General features: G+C 41.8%; 1 protein-coding gene across 2 annotated transcripts in view; it reads right to left on the bottom strand.

Annotated features, from left to right (window-relative positions):
• plxnb2b (plexin b2b) overlaps positions 1-17,895 on the bottom strand; it is a 391,971-nt gene that overhangs the window by 49,491 nt on the left and 324,585 nt on the right. For both annotated transcript variants that reach the window (XM_034176072.1, XM_034176073.1), the window contains 5 exons: positions 16,265-16,474; positions 13,986-14,165; positions 10,614-10,750; positions 8,730-8,830; positions 8,205-8,434 (listed from right to left, as the gene is read on the bottom strand). In XM_034176072.1, the coding sequence (XP_034031963.1) occupies positions 8,205-8,434; positions 8,730-8,830; positions 10,614-10,750; positions 13,986-14,165; positions 16,265-16,474 (858 nt within the window). The remainder of the gene's footprint in view (positions 1-8,204; positions 8,435-8,729; positions 8,831-10,613; positions 10,751-13,985; positions 14,166-16,264; positions 16,475-17,895) is intronic.

The following is a 17,895-nucleotide window of genomic DNA, read 5'->3' as shown; positions in this document are numbered from 1 at the left end:
TTATTGATGATGTAATGAGAGCCATCTCCCCAGTGCCTTTACCTGACATGCAGCCTCATATCATTAATGACTGCGGAAATTTACATGTTCTCTTCAGGCAGTCATCTTTATAAATCTCATTGGAACGGCACCAAACAAAAGTCCCAGCATCATCACCTTGCCCAATGCAGATTTGAGATTCATCACTGAATATTACTTTCATCCAGTCATCCACAGTCCACGATTGCTTTTCCTTAGCCCATTGTAACCTTGTTTTTTTCTGTTTAGGTGTTAATGATGGCTTTCTTTTAGCTTTTCTGTATGTAAATCCCATTTCCTTTAGGCGGTTTCTTACTGTTCGGTCACAGACGTTGACTCCAGTTTCCTCCCATTCGTTCATTTGTTTTGTTGTGCATTTTCGATTTTTGAGACATATTGCTTTAAGTTTTCCGTCTTGACGCTTTGATGTCTTCCTTGGTCTACCAGTATGTTTGCCTTTAACAACCTTCCCATGTTGTTTGTATTTGGTCAAGAGTTTAGACACAGCTGACTGAACAACAAACATCTTTTGCAACATTGCGTGATGATTTACCCTCTTAAGAGTTTGATAATCCTCTCCTTTGTTTCTATTGACATCTCTTGTGTTGGAGCCATGATTCATGTCAGTCCACTTGGTGCAACAGCTCTCCAAGGTGTGATCACTCCTTTTTAGATGCAGACTAACGAGCAGATCTGATTTGATGCAGGTGTTAGTTTTGGAGATGAAAAGTTACAGGGTGATTCCATAATTTATTCCTCAGAATTGAGTGAGTCCATATTTTTTCCCCTCTGCTTGGTGTAAAAAAGTAACCGTTACTGACTGCCACAATTTTTTTTCTTGATTTCTTATAGTGTTTCTTAAAGCCAGAAAGTTGCCATTTGAAATTTTACTGCAGAGAAAAGTGGCCAAACATACCCTGGAGCACCGCAGAAATGCAGCCTTTTCATTCAATTTGGTTTGGGGCAATAATGGGGATATTTGAGATATCAGTAGCATGAACAAAATATAGGAATAATTTGTCTTCAAAGTCACAGCTAACCTTTTTGGAGACGCTCTCCCTGAGGACAGCTTATGTAAAATTTGCACATAGTGTAAAGGGCTTCAGAAGCTTCACAGAGAATGCAGTATATCCCACAGACACATTAATTATAACAAATGACAAATAAAACGCTGACGTGACCAGAACCACAAATAGCCACAGCACACAGTCGGGCTGTTCTGCAAGGTGAGAATTAAAGATGCTTTTGCATTGTAAAGTTTTACCACCAGTAAAACCACAAGTAACTGGTTATTGTGAAAAACACTGTCCCACCAGCGATGACTACAGCCATCCAAAACCTCCGCTATCATTTCAGTACCAGCTTGTATGTGCAGGAGCACAGAAGTCACCTTTCACTGCTGCTTCCTCACTGTTATAAGCCATCTATACTTCCAACACTCACTACTTTTAAAGGCGCAATCAACAATTTAGTGGCACATGATGACGTACTAGCATCAGCATCTCAGACCAAAAGATTGGCATCCAAGTTGGAGACCTTTAGCTGTTTAAAGGGCTCTCTATCTGGGAAAAGCAAGACCTTTGTTGATTCTAGTCTTACTACATTCTTTCTCAGAGAGCATTTATTTAGCCTGTGAATGTGGTTTCTTGGTGGAAAGATTTTCTGTAACGTCACTACTCTGCCATTTTTAACGCACAGTGCTAACTGGGTGTTCACTCAGTGTAAAAAAAATAAATGGTAAATGGACTGCATTTATATAGCACTTTTCCATCTGCATCAGATGCTCAAAGCGCTTTACACATCAATGCCTCACATTCACCCCGATGATAGGCTGCTGCCATGCAAGGCACCCACTACACACCGGGAGCAACTAGGGGATTAAGGACCTTGCCCAAGGGCCCTGAGTGATTTTCCGGTCAGGCTTGGATTTGAACCGAGGATCCTCTTGTCTCAACACTTAACCACTAGATCATCGCCTCCCCTCATTAAAAAAGTCTCATTAAATGTAGGAATGGGCAACAGTTTCACAGGGCAGGTCCTACATGCACTAAACATGTCAGTGCGGGACTCATGCAGCAATAAAAACAAGGAGTACTAAAGGTTTAATTATAATGCATAGGTACAGAGGCAGTGTTTTTAGTGTATTTAAAAGCACATTTAAGTATGAAATGCATCAATGAGATTAAGTAAAATGTACAGCACGTACTGACAATAAAACAAACACACACAAAAAAACTAGTGCATGGTATTTTGCTTGTCCATGTGTGTTTCAGTGAATGTTGTATCTCGAAACTCTGTTCAAAACACAAGCTTCTATAGATTCTAATGTAAAAATCTTTCAAAAAAGCATCATCATTGCAACAGCAAAAACAACTAAATATATCACCCACTGCTTAAAAGATTCCAGCAGAGGTTACAGAGCAGGTTTTCGTCTGAAATTATTTAAGAGACCCTAAACTTTCATTTGTTCTAATTGGACATTTTTCATGAAAATTTCTATTTTGACATTTAAAGAGAAAGAATGTAAAAAAAAAAACCTTTGTATATAACCCACATCTATCTGTTTTATCTTTATTATTTTGTCTTTATAGTGTTGGTAATACCTTGATACTCTTTAATTTTTATGGACACTTCTAGCCAGTTTATTTAAGGACAATTGCATTTCCAAAGTTATTTTCTGTTCTAATACTCCTGCTGCTGCAACAACTTAATTTCCCCCTGTGGGATCGATAAAGTTTATCTTATCTTTCAACTTTTGGTGATGTAATGCAGATGGGAAATGCTTTTGCACATTAAGAATAGTGTGATACCAAGTCAAAGTAAGCTTGTGAGAAAGTACAATAGGAAAAATTTGCTCTGCAGTAACTGCACTCATAAAACCAGAAAAAAATTACTTCATTTAATTTTAGACTGTAGTGCTCAGCAGAAATGTTCACACAATTAGAGGTAGAGATAGGTTGGAGACTCACAGGTACAACATAAGAGGACAATTACATTTTCCTCTGTGGCCACAGTGGTGCATTTTCAAATGTATTCATTCAATTGATAACTGAAGCAGACCAAATATGAAACCATAAAGGTGAACATCAGATGTGAAAATCAGGCAGGTCAATCAGTCAAACACTAGTTTACCTATCAGAACTTTAGGAAATAAGGTTACGACCAGTGACGGTTGGTTGTACTGATTTTTAAAAGGGTGCACCTTCACTTCTTCATGAAGGAGGATTTGCTGCAGGGTCACATTACACTTCACTAGGTGTACCTAATAAATTGGCAATTGAGTGCATATTTGCAGGCAAATGTAGTAACTTTTCTAACCCTCTCATTCTCTCACACACACTATTACCAGTCATTGGACAACAATAATAGTCAATGCAGTTACCGATCAACACCTTCAGTCCTGTTAGGCTATATAGGAGCATGTCTAATGTAGTTGAACCATAAAAATGCTTTAAAACTCACAGTTTAATGACGCTGTTTATGTTAAGTTCTTTATCGATCGTAAATAATGACCATTCTATTACTTGCCGAAGAAGCAAAAATATATTCATTCACTTCCTATACACCCTTATTCCAATTAAGGATCATGGGGCAGTTGGAGTTTAACCCAGCAGTCAATGGGCGAGAGACCATCTACACCCTGGACAGGTAGCCAGTCTTTTACAAGGTCACATATAAACAGACAAAGATATTCACATTTACCTTCAGTTTAGAGCCTGTTCCAAATGGAGTTGGCAACCTCGCTCAGACTGGATTCAATCCAGATTGCCTTCCTGTCTGATAGTGCTCAGAGCTGCTTTTTTTTTTTTTTTTTAAAAATCAGACTCATCCTACACATGCGTCCAAACTTAATCTGGCTCAAGTCACATTCTCCTGCTTCTTGCATTGTGATCCTTCACCTTTTCTCACTTGACCACAGCACTGGTTTGCTATCTTCTCATATCCATATGTTGTTAGTGTGACAGCGATGTCCTCAAATATCTTCTGATTCAGATACATTCCACCCAACTATTTCTTGGTCTCTAGATTCTTTTGTGGCCATCGCCAACTTCTACCAAAAACAAATAAGATGCTATACAAAGCTTAGGCAAAGTTAACTTCAGAATTTGGTGGAAGTTTGCGTACGGCTTTTGCAGATGACCTGAATGCTGACCTTGCAAATCGAGAAGTATGATGTCTTGATCCCCGAGCTAGTGAGATTCCACATGAAAAAGTTGCCTGTTGTGGCCCATTCTGGCCCGATTTATTTTGTCTCTGCCTGATCTCCATCAGTCGTAACCCAGTGAGATACTACCCTATCGGAGCAGCCAGAAGATGATGATGCTACTGGAACACTTCAAGAAATGAAGTTTTCAGCTGTGTCATAGCTGTGACACCAAAAGACTTTTCTTTGCCCACTTTCATTTTTAATACAAATGATAATGTTTTGTTATGGCTAACTGTCCCCGACACCACTGCATGTCCTGGCAAGGTGTTTTGAAATGCTGGCTAGTGACAAAATTGGGCTTGGTGAATTCAAGCTTCAAACACTGTACAAACACAGGGCAAATGTTTGATGTACAACTGCAGGGTGGATATATATATATATATATATATATATATATATATATATATATATATGAAGGGCAAACATTATTGTTTGATTACAGGACATAGAATGGTTAGGTTGCACTGAGTTAGCCTAACACACTGTTAACACAAACTGAAACTCACTCATCTTCAAACAGATCTGATCCATTTTTTGGTGAATCAGTAAATTTCAGGTTTTCCTTGGTCTGAAATACCCGATGTCACATCGACAAATGGCTTTTGCAAATCAGTTATTACTGCTCATCCACTTTGAACGAAAAGTACGGAGTCCGACTGTTAAAGCTGGAGTGCCAGGAAGCATATTGAAATTGAGACGATTGTTAGAATTTTGATGGGGACCAAAGTAATTTTGTTTGTTAGTTTCTGTGTAGGCTCTCAGTTGTCCAGGTGGTTTCCATAGTAGAGAAGCTTGAATCTTCGACTGGACTGGGTTGCTTGACGCGAGGATGTTTCGCTTCAAATCGCAGAAGCTTCCTCAGCTAAAATTCTTGCTCTGGAAGTCTGACTTCTGTAGAGAAGAATAAAACAGAAGCCAACAAAAGCTGGAGTTTTAAACCTAACCAGACCCCTCCTACTGAGAGGCAGACTGCTATAGGCTAGTGACTAAACAATAGCTCTAATTAGCAACTATTGTGCTGTAGTTAGCACACCTAATGGCAGGACAGCTGTCCCTCTAATGATGGGATGGATGCCTTTCTGATGGCTCCCTTGATGACATGAATGACTCATTACCATGAACAAAAGACTGAAACTCCTTTGACCTGAGTACCCCATTGTAAACAGGGGATAAAGTGTGTCTCAGACCCCCTCCCCGGTTAAGGCTGGGTTTCAAACGTTTCACAAAGAATGCCTCCTTGACCCCTCTCTCAAACCATTTCTTCTCTCTGGCTAATATTTTAACTTCCTTGTCCTCAAACGTGTGGTTAGTGTCTTTAAGGTGGAGGTGAACCGCAGACTGAGGTCCACTGGCGCCCTCTCTGCGGTGCTGGTATAGCCTTTTGTGTAAAGGTTGCTTCGTTTCACCTATGTAGTATTCGTTACAGTTTTCCTGACATTGATAGAATACACTACATTGCTCTGTTTGTAACTAGGGATCATGTCCTTAGGGTGAACTAATTTCTGTCTCAAGGTGTTAACCGGTTTAAAGTAAACTGATTTTGTGCTGTCTGAAGATCCTCTGTAGTTTTTCCCCTACTCCTGCTAAATAAGGGAGAGACACTCTTCTTCTTGTCTCCGTCTCCTATCTGGTCTCTTTGTTCTCTGGGACTTCTGCACTTTGTCCAGGGACCATCGTGGGTACCCACATACTGTGAGGGCTTTCCGGACACGTTGTTGTTCTTTAGCCCTTCCCTCTGCAGTTGTGGGCACCTGTAGGGCTCTGTGTTGAAGCGTCCTGAACACCACGAGCTTGTGTTCAAGGGGGTGGTTTGAGCCGAAGAGCAGATATTGGTCAGTGTGAGTTGGTTTTCTGTAAACCCGTCTGGAGCTGCCTGTTCTCTCCAATCGTAACATCACAGTTCAGGAAGGCTAAATGGTTGTTTCTGGCATCCTCAGGTGTGAACTTGATATTGGCGTCCACCGAGTTGATGTGTTCTGTAAAGTCCTCAACTTGCTGTTGGCCAATCTGTACATGGAGCGAGTGGAGAAGACAGCCTTGCCGTCTTTCACGGGCATCTCTCCCAGTCACTGGTTCAGATATGTTGATGATACATGGGTCAAAATCAAGCAACAGCAAGTTGAGGACTTTACAGAACACATCAACTCAGCCCTCACAGTATGTGGGTACCCACGATGGTCCCTGGACAAAGTGCAGAAGTCCCAGAGAACAAAGAGACCAGATAGACAGGAGACGGAGACAAGAAGAAGAGGAGTGTCTCTCCCTTATTTAGCAGGAGTAGGGGAAAAACTACAGAGGATCTTCAGACAGCACAAAATCCCAGTTTACTTTAAACCGGTTAACACCTTGAGACAGAAATTAGTTCACCCTAAGGACATGATCCCTAGTTACAAACAGAGCAATGTAGTGTATTCTATCAGATGTCAGGAAAACTGTAACGAACACTACATAGGTGAAACGAAGCAACCTTTACACAAAAGGCTATACCAGCACCGCAGAGAGGGCGCCAATGGACCTCAGTCTGCGGTTCACCTCCACCTTAAAGACGCTAACCACACATTTGAGGACAAGGAAGTTAAAATATTAGCCAGAGAGAAGAAATGGTTTGAGAGACGGGTCAAGGAGGCATTCTTTGTGAAACGTTTGAAACCCAGCCTTAACCGGGGAGGGGGTCTGAGACACACTTTATCCCCTGTTTACAATGGGGTACTCAGGTCAAAGGAGTTTCAGTCTTTTGTTCATGGTAATGAGTCATTCACGTCACCAAGGGAGCCATCAGAAAGGCATCCATCCCATCAATAGAGGGACAGCTGTCCTGCCATTAGGTGTGCTAACTACAGCACAATAGTTGCTAATTAGAGCTATTGTTTAGTCACTAGCCTATAGCAGTCTGCCTCTCAGTAGGAGGGGTCTGGTTAGGTTTAAAACTCCAGCTTTTGTTGGCTTCTGTTTTATTCTTCTCTACAAGAGTCAGACAGAAGTCAGATTCCAGAGCAAGAATTTTAGCTGAGGAAGCGTCTGCGATTTGAAGGGAAACGTCCTCGCGTCAAGCAACCCAGTCCATTCGAAGATTCAAGCTTCTCTACTTTGTTAGTGTGAATATAAAGGATTCCCAAAATATTCGTCCGTATCAAAGCAAATTCTGAATTATTGGCACTTGCCAAAAATTTGAAAGCCAGGACGCCATTGGTGTGACGTCACAGGCCACGTGTGTGTGTGTGTATGCGGGGTTTCCACCGTTAGCTGAGATGCATGAAGACGGCAAGATAGAAGTAGTAGAAGTGGAAGAAAGCGAGGAAGACCAGTGATATACACAGAAAGTGCAAAGAAAAGACGTCATTTGGAGCGAGAGAAAAAGAGAAGATCAACGACGGTGAGAGATCCTTGGCAGCAACTGCGACAGAAGACTGGCGATCAATTTTGGAGCGCGGCTTTTGGACAGGTGAGTTGCCTGGTGACTGGTGTCTGACGGTGCACAGTTATGGTTATTATCTGAGTCTGTTATTATCTGATTATCTGAGTTATTAAGCTTCCAGCTTGAATTCGTCTGCAGGTTTTGACGTTCGTTGGGGCGAAATATGCTATGGATTTCCCTCAAATTATGTATGTTCCCACGAATTAAAAATTCCCCCAAAATTTTAATGGGTTCTAAATATGATGTAGTTGATATATATTAAACTTCAGACTATATTTTATCTATTGAAGATTGCCAGTATTCTAGCTTTTAAGTTAAAGTGGAACTGTTTCTGCTGCAGTGGCATTTGTTTTTCCATATTTGGAATTTAAAAGCAGCTGTTGTAAAATTCTGTCCTCTGTAACAATGATAACACAGATACCATAGAAAAACTAGCATTGTGATGTTTTCAGAATTTAGTAATGACTTGGTACACATGCATTGCTTGCGACATCCCTAGTGCAGATAAAATTTGTCAGTGACTACTGCTTGGTGTTGTGGGATGTATAGCCACAGTATAATTACATTAATGAGAAAGGTCTTGGAGTTCAGAAGGTTGGAGAACTGGTTGAGAGCCTGGGTCACAGTAGCCCGTCGAGCCTCAGGGATGTCGAGTTTGCCTGTGATCATCACATCATTTGCTCCATCCTTAGAAGGCAGGAAAAAGACGCGGTCCGTGTAGTTCTTGTAGTCCAGGAAGGGAATTCGACCCTCACTCAGGTCATTGGAGTGATCTTCCATCTCAATCATTAAATCTGTCAAACAAGAAAACAGTTGCTCATTGTCATGTGTGGAGGTCAATTTGTGAGTCTCTATCATTATGTGATTTGAGGCACAGGACGATAGCCACGCGGGAAAGTGCAGATTTGCATTACAGCAAAACAGTTTCTGTGAATGACGTTAAGCAGGAGAATTTATGTAATAGACTGCAGTACAATACATCAAAGAAATGTAGTCAGAGTCATGAAGCTCTTCATTACTTTATGACTTGTGAAATACATGAATCCTGTGAGAAGCATGAATAATATTATACCACCGCCGAGAGGATACCTGTGAATTCTTTCTTGCAGCGATCCCGCACACTCTCCTCCAGATTCTCCAGCTGATGTTTCACCTTCTCATACTCCCTCTCTGCCTGCTGACTCTTCCGCCTGAACACACGGCACACAAAAACAACACTGTAGTCTGGAAAAGACAGAGTGTGTAGAATGGGCTTGTTTGGTTTTCAGAAGTATAAAGGCCCCCTGACACGAGCGTGACTTTGATTCATGCACGTCGTCGAGATGATCCCACCCGCTGCGTTCCCAGCTGGATGCCATTCTTTGTTCTACCAGCTGCCACGTGCTCTGCACTAGACGCTGTGTATATAAAATAATTATTTCCTGTCAGATTAATCATTTTCTCTGCAAATGGACCATTGAAAACAGCTGTAATCACTTCCTGAATCACAGAGGAACACTCCAGCTTCATCTTAACAAGCTGCAGAAAGCATTTTGAGTCGTCTAAAAAGTTAATTATTTGTCATGTTTACATTGTCATGGCTTGGTAAAACAGTTGTGTCTTCTTTCCTTCTTGTGTGCAGCTGTTAAAGTATGTTTATAACAGATTTAACTTCTTGTTATAATCGTTCAGATGAGCTGCGCTCTGATGTGATCCGCTAACGTCACCACTCGCTCTGTTCACTTCTTTGCTCCACTTGATGAGCTCCATATTCTGTTGGCGATTAGATTGTGCCATGTAGCATGACATTTATGCGTGAAAGATTTTTTTTGAACATTTCAAAATTCTCTGCGTGCACGCATGGACGCCCCCTCGCGTCCTGTCTGCACCCGTTAAAGACGAGTTTACTCTCCAGCACGGCACAGGTTGTGCTAGTGCGTGAATCAAGACATGCTCATGTCGGGGGGGGGGGGGGGGGGGGGGGGGGCTTAACTTGTAGCTTGAGTGTGAAAAACTGGCACAATCACTTGATAACTTGGCAGCACTGTTTGTTTTGTTCTCCATACAAACTGCAATTAACACCTACAGTAGCGGACTTGCTCACTGTTGGTGTGCCATTTCTGATGTGCGTGTGATGCATTTACTTCCTGCCACAAACAAAATCTAACATGACTAAAGTAGCGCTGACAATCCTCAAGATCTCAGTCCCACTAAATAAACAATATTTCATGGAAAACATATGTTCAATGCCAGTGGGGCAATGAATCACAAGATCTATGATTCAGATGGGATCACTTTTTTGTCACAGGCTGGATCATTTTAGATAAAGAAACAAAGGAGACAAATATAACTTTGTTTTGCACCAATTTAAGAACTTAAAGAATAATGTAAACAAGGAACGTTTGCCCAAGGTCCTGAATGAAAATGTGTCCAATGTTCAAAAATTATTTTAAAATAAAGCAGAACACTTTCTCACTTGTTATTGAAGTGCTAAGCTCTGGACCAGGTTTTCACCCAGGATGTTTCTGTACATTGTTGCATTCATCTTTTCCCTTTCCAAATCATGTCCAATCAACTGAATTTATCCCAGGTGGACTCCAATTAAGCATCTCAAGGATGATCAGCGGAATCAGAATGCACCTGAGGTCAGTTTTGAGCTTCATGGTAACAGCTGTGAATAGTTATGGACGTGTGATTTCTTAGTCCTATTTTTATTAAGAAATTTGCAAAAAAAACCAAAAAAACCTTTTTTTAACTTTAGTCATTACGGGGTATTGTGTGTAGAATTTTGAGAAAAAAAATGTAATCCATTTTGGAATAAGGCTGTAACCTAAAATGTGGAAAAAGTGCAGCGCTGTGAATACTTTCTGGATGCACGGTACTTTTTCCTCAAACATAAATTATACAGGCTCCAACATTTAACTGGCTGTCAAATGACCTTATTTCATTTCCATCATTGTGCGCTTGCACTGCTTTTATTTGATGTAATTTTACCTGTAGCAGTAGACAGAGATGGCAATGATTAGCAGCATGGGCACAACAACAGCAGGGATGATGATGTAGAGTGGCACCTCGTACTTGCTCTCGTACTGCACCGAACCCACCACCCACTCCCCATTCCCAAACTTGATCTGCAAATAAACACAGAATGACTCTTATTCTCTGCACAAACTGTCCATGTTTCAGCTTGAGATGTGTCCTTTGGCACATGTCAATGGCAAAGATTTGACAGCATGAACAGCTAATAGAGACAGAAAAGAATCAACATAATTGCTCAGAGGTGTGCTAAGGATGTGCCGGACCTTGTAGTATTTTAAGAATGTTGGGAACATTTCATCAGTTCATGAATAAATGCATGATGTTTGACCCATTATTATTAAGCATTTGTCTACTCACAGTACAATCATATATTTTTATGCAGAATTCAGTCACCTTCTCTTTTTCAGTTATGCATCCCACAAGTACACAGTTTGAAACCTATTTCTTACCCTAAACAACTTTAGGGGGTTTGGGACAGTGTCCATGTTAAATTGTGGTATTCCATCATCCGCAACATAGATGCCTGAGTAATGAGGACCCATGTGGCTGCAGAAGGCCAAGGGGGCCCCAACACTTCTCCTAGCTGTGGCAAATACGAGGTCTGTTAGAAAACTATCCGCGAATTCCTCCGCACGTCTTTCGTTCGCTCAGCCATTTCCCTGACAGTGAAAATCCGACGAAGGGGGTGGACCAGTGCTCACTCAAAGCCTGCCCACAGGCGAATGATGCAACCGACAGGCGTGAAAAAACGAAGGTTCAAGCTTGGCTGATGCAAGCGCACATGATTCAAATCCATACAGTTTTTTGAAAAAATAAAAAGGGCGGATAGTTTTCTAACAGACCTCGTAGATGATTAGTTTAGAGATGTTGGGATGCACCGGTTATCTGCCTGGGTTGTTACCATCCAGGACCCAGGGCAGTGCCATGGATGCGGTGAAGCGTGGTACCAGTGCATACTCCCAGACTTGGATTGATCATGCCGTGAGCTTGCTTTTACTATGGTGATATTTTCAACTTGTTCAAAAATCCCCTTTTTTACTGTTGCAACCTTTGACATACTTTCTCAAACCCTTGCATTTCCACTGAGCCTGCGATGGTGTCATACGTACTGCATCACCTCCCAGAGGTGTCCTGGAAATACAACTGCTATGCTGCAGTTATACTACAGATATGCCACAGTATCTATGATTGTTACAGTTGTTTTCATGCACTTCACATTGGTACAGGCCCAGTGGCTTGCATCATCACACTGCGTCAAACCATGTGCAAGATCACATGGCAACTGTGATCTATATGCTTTTTTTTCATGGTTGCAGACTGCATCGCAAATTGATGTAGGTGATAAATTTAAAGAAAAACCAACAGGAAGTGTTTTAACACGGTGCTGCTAGGACTCCTTGAATGTGCGTGTACAAGTCTGTGAACTCTGCTGGAGAGACGGAATACCATTCTTCCAAAGGACATTTGCTCATTCAGTGTTTTGATGATGATGATGGTGGTGGACTGCAATGTCAAAAATATCAGCTCAAAATCTCCCATAGGTGTTCTACTAGGTTAGACTCTGGTGATTGCAAAGGCCATAGCATATGACTGACAAAATTTTCAAAATTATCAAACCTTTCAGTGAACTCTCGTGTCCTACTGATGGGGGACCTTAATTGTGTTTCTCCAGTCATCCACTAAGGTTTTTTTGTCACATGTGAGGACTTTGGACAGACCTGGTAAGCCCAAATGGATTGTGCGGGTGAACTGAGAACATCTGGAGGACCCCACTGTCCAACAGATCTTCAACTTACACTTCTGGCGGAACTTTTCAGGCAACCTTGTGGAGGTTGGGGGCATTGAACCAGAATGGGCAATGTTCAAAGCTGCCATTGCTGAAGCTGCAGCAGGGAGCTGTGGTCTGAAGGACTTAGGTGCCTCAAGGGGCGGCAATATTCAAACACCGGGGTAGACACTGGCGGTCAGGGAAGCCATCCAACTGAAGGAGTCCTTCCGGGATATGTTATCTCGGAGGACTCCGGAGGCAGCTGCAAGGTATCGACAGGCCCGAAGGCCGGCAACCTCTGCTGTGAAAGCAGGTGTGGGAGGAGTTCGAAGTAACCATGGAGAAGGACATTTGGTCGGCACCAAGGTGCTTCTGGCGGACCACGAGGCACCTCAGGAGAAGAAAATGAGGAACCATTCAAGCACCAGGGATTGATGAGATCCGTCCAGAAATGCTGAAGGCTCTGGGTGTGGAGGGACTGTCTTGGATGAGATGTCTTCAAGATCGCGTGAAGGTCTGAGGTAGTGCTGAAGGAGTGGTAAACTGGGGTGGTGGTCCCCATACTTACAAAAAGGGGACCAGAAAGCATGTGCCTACTCCAGGGTGCTGGAAAAGAGGGTTCAGCTGATAGTCGAACTTCAGATTGAAGCGGAACAATGCGGATTCCGTCCTGGTGGTGGAACAACCAACCAGTTCTTCACTCTCACAAGGATACTGGAGAGAGCCCGGGAGTATGCTCATCCATTCTACATGTGTTTTGTGGACTTGGAGAAGGGTTATGATTGGGTACCACGGGAGATACTGTGGGAGATGCTGCAGAAGTATTGAGTGAGGGGGTCCCTTCTCAGGGCCATCCAGTCTCTGTACTCATAAAGCGAGAGCTGTGGTTGGGTTCTTGGCTGTAAGTCGGACTTGTTTCTGGTGGGGGTTGCCCTCTGCTCAGGCTGTGCCTTCTCACCAATCCTGTTTGTGATATTCTGGAACAGAATATCAAGTTGTAGTCGGAGGGAGGAGGGTCTTTTTTGTTGGGCTCAGGGTCTCATCACTGCTTTTTGCAGATGATGTGGTCCTGTTAGCTTTATCGGCCTGTGACCTCCAGCACTCACTGGGTCGGTTGGCAGCCGAGTGTAAAGTGACTGGGATGAGGATCAGCACCTGTAAATCTGAGGCCATGGTTCACAGCATGAAATCAATGGATTGGCGATGTGGTCTTGCCCCAAATGAAGAAGTTCAAGTACATCAGTCTTGTTCACAAGTGAGGGGATAATGGGGTGAGAGATTGGCCAGAGAATTGGTGCAGCAGGGATGGTATTGCTTTTTCTATTGTATTCTTGATGAAAAGGTAGCTGAGCCAAAAGGAGAAGCTCTTGATCCACTGGCCAATATTCATTGCTACTCCCCCAGTTAGACGTGGTTAATGTGGCACGGTAAAGGGAAACCTGGGGTTCCCTGCTGGAGCTGTTGCCCCCCGCGACCCGGTCCTGGATTGAAAATGAGCAATAAGAGTGTCACATGTCTGTACATGATGCATGCACGTGTGTGTGTTTGTGTGATCTGACCAGCAGGTCCAGCAGTTCAGTGCGGGTGTCTCTACGATGGCGCCTGGAGCGGGCGCGAGGCTGTGTGGAAGGTGGGTCCAGGAACAGTTTGTCATCCTGAAGTGTGTTAACAAGACACGGAACATCACCCACAAACGCTTGTGCCTCTTTGGCCGTCATGGCCTTGGCAAATCCTCGACCCTATGGAGAAAGGCAGACAATGGCTTAATGATGTGCAAAATGAGAGAAACTGCACCATCAAGTAGAAGTATCATACAAAGAATAGAAGTCATCGAAGTAAATCCACCTTGACACAAATTCAATCCCCACACTGGCACGCAAGATCGTGTGCCAATGAGTAAACTTGTCGTAAACTATGCGTGACCTGTGTGCAACTGCGTGCCAGTGTGCAAAGAAAATTTAGAAATGTTCAAAATTTCTGGCACGTATAAATTTCGTGTCACTTGCGTGAACTAGTTGTGAACTTTGCGTAACTTATTTGCAAACACTGCATGTCACTGCACGCAGAGCATCTGAACGTGAAATTAGATTATGGTACATCTATAATAAACATAACTTTAAAGATACATTATCTAAATCATAAGAAGGAATGAAAATGCATCCATTACTAATATAATTACCTTTGAGACAAGATTCAAAATGCGTTCTCCACTACACAATGAGCACAAGACAACCTGTAGCTGTAGATAATTTCTCTGTGATTCTATTGCAGTGTATTGCAGTGCAGTGATATGACTCTGTGATAATCTCTCTGTGAGCCAAGTTCTGAAAGTAAATGCGTCATCTGCTATGAAATGATATGGCACAAGCTTCATCTTATATAGCGTGGTGCCAAACAGGACAAAGAGGGACGCATTGGCACGACGAATTGTTCAGCAGTGCGGGGATCAAATTTGTGCAAGCGTCAAGGTACCTTAAGTCCTATACAGGCCCCAGCACCCACTGGGCCGACGCTTACTCCTGGATAACGTAGCATTAAGCATTAAAAGAGTATGCAGCTCACTCTGAATGTAAAGTCAGTCCATTGCAGGTTACTTTCCCAGCAAAGGCCAGTAAACATTTACAGCTGGATGGACTGGGACAATGCAGATAAAGTGTCTTTTTCAAGGACACAGATAGGTTAGTATTCTGTTTTACAATCCCAGCTCAGACAAAGTTGGGATAATATGGAAGATGCACACTAAAAATGATGATGATGATGATGATACTAAAACAAAACAAAACACAGTGATCCTTACATTAAATTTGACTTATTTTTCATTGCAGTCATTACAGAACAAGACATTCCATGTTTTGTGTGGTCAACTTCATTTTATTTGTTAATATACAGGCATTCATATAGTTAAGGCTTGCAACCCATTCCCCAAAGGTTGGGACATTAAAGCTTTTACGACTCTGTAATGCTGGCATTCCTTCTCATAACACTTAAAACACTTTGGCAATGAGCATACAAAGCCATGAAGCATTTCAGATGACATTCTGTCTACTTTTTCTTGCAAGCACATCTTAAGAAGGTGTAAAACAGTACAGGGTCATTACATTTTTCCTTTCATTTTATAATATGGTAAGGTAAGCTGATTTTAAGTGTTTTTGGTCAACTTCATTAACTCGCAATTTCAGATAACTCGGAGTCCAATTTTGTGGACCCCAACTCATGCAAGATAACAGGGCTCACCTGGATATAAACAAATGAAATTTAGCTGACCACACAAAACATGCAGTATCTTGAGTTCATACAGTCTACAATGAAATAGAAGTCAAAGTAAATGTAAGGATCACTGCATTTTTTAAAATTTGCATTTTCCATACTGTAAATGAAAATCAGTGTCTGCAGTATGTAGCACACCAACATGGTGTTCCTCACACCCAAAAAGATATACTGTGGGGTACATGAGGCAATAATGCCCTACTTATGTGTTTTAGTGAACATAACCTATTAAGAGCGTTATTCTTATCTGTTTATTTGGGTTTAAATAACCAACTATTTTTATTGTAGTGCAAACACTGGTTTTGCCTCAGCTTAGTTGATTTCTAAAGCAATCATAGCATTAAGCTCATATAATAACTCTGCTTGTCTCCATATAAGTGTGAAATGAAAATCAACCTAGATATAATCAGCTTAAGTGTGACGAAGTTACACACACTGAATGCAACCCTGCAGTTTTGCAAATCCTCAAGTCACATAACACCAATTGTGCTAATTCTCACAAACAAACATGCGCACACACACACACCACCACCATTTCAGTATTGGCATATGACAAGCAGTCAGCACTCACAGTGACAATGATGATGCTGGTCTCAGTGATGACCTTCTTAGGCAGCTCATTGAACCAAGGGTCAGGGTGGTATTCAAAGGGCTTCAACTCCTTTTGCCAATTGTCAAGCTGGATGGACGCTTTTAACTGCTGGCCCTCTTGAAGGCGGTTTACTCTCGGAGACCGGAACTGAATGACTGTGTCGTTCTTCTCATGCGCCACCTGGAAATACTTAAGGGACGGTACATGAACATCAATGTGACGATACCAATACATGTGAATCTAATATCACAACACGCTCACTGGAGCCCTTATTTTTGCAGTTCATATGGAACTCATGTCAGGCAGCAAGCATCACACTTTACTTAGCACGTAATAGTGCCTGGCTAGGGTGCACTTTAATTAGAATCCGCACAGGCCAGCGTATGCCGTGTGCTAGTTAAAGCGCACGATTTTGTAATTATGCCTCCCAAGAAGTTGCAGGGACAGTCACTGAAAGTAGTTGGGCTAAATCTGGAGACAACATGCTTCTCACATGGTCAGCTACATGTAGGATGCTCTCGAGTTGGTCACCCTGATGGACTTTTCATTTGTGCACCTCGGGTCACACTAAGAACATTACATACCCCAGAGTATTGCAGTGATATGACATGCTATCACCTTTTTATCATCATTCACTTCAGTTTCATTAATGTCACAATTGCTCTATGAAAATTAATGCTGACAACATACACACAATGCAATGCAACTTACTATACCTTAACTAAAGTGAGATGAAATACAGTGGTTGGCACAGTTCCACTAATCTGCTAATTATCAAAGCTAATGTTTTCATTATCGCATTAGCTTTTCAGATAACTATGAAAACCATCAGCGGACCAATTAGCCTCCGATAAATTTAGGTCCCATACTTTGACCGTTAACATATTTTTGCAGGCATAGCAAATAAAGCTTAACAGTTAGAAACATTTGTGAAGTCTGAAGTCAAAGATTTTAGCACCTACCTGTTAATGTTTCCTAGCAGACAGACAGCTCTATCCTCTGCAAGCAGAAGACAGCTAGTTACAGGAGAGAAAGAAAGTGAGAGAGAAAAAAGATAATTTCTCTTAACACCATAATGACTTGGTGGCATATCGCGCAAGTCATCAACAGACATACAGTTTTAACTTATGGTTAAAATTTTAACCAAACTAATTCCAGACAAGTTGTTTAAATTAACATCACGTCTGGGTTTTTATAAAATGAAAATATCAGCTATATGTTTTAGTTTTAAAGTAATGCACTAATTTTGAAGGTTTTAGTGTTTGGACCACACATGCTGCAGTGCATTATGGGTAACGTTTTACGACAGGACAAATGCATTGAGACGCTCTGATGAGGCTGCACTTTAACCGCTGCACATGGACAGCAGCATTAAACTCTTTGTATATTGTGCCTAAAACTCTGTGTGGTCCAAACATTAAAACCTTCACAATTAGTGCATTACTTTAAAACTAAAACATATAGTTGATATTTTCACTTTATAAAACTCAGATGTGATGTTTAATGTGATTTTTTAATTTAAATAACTTGACTGGAATTAGTTTGGTTAAATTTTTTTTTTTTTTTTTACCATAAGTTAAAACTGTATGCTTGTTGATGACTTGCGTGAT

The sequence above is a fragment of the Thalassophryne amazonica genome, chromosome 8, assembly GCF_902500255.1.
Source record: "Thalassophryne amazonica chromosome 8, fThaAma1.1, whole genome shotgun sequence".
In the NCBI taxonomy this organism is placed as follows: Eukaryota; Metazoa; Chordata; class Actinopteri; order Batrachoidiformes; family Batrachoididae; genus Thalassophryne; species Thalassophryne amazonica.
The sequence above is the reverse complement of the archived record's forward strand: the minus strand, read 5'-3'. Positions and strand labels throughout refer to the sequence as shown.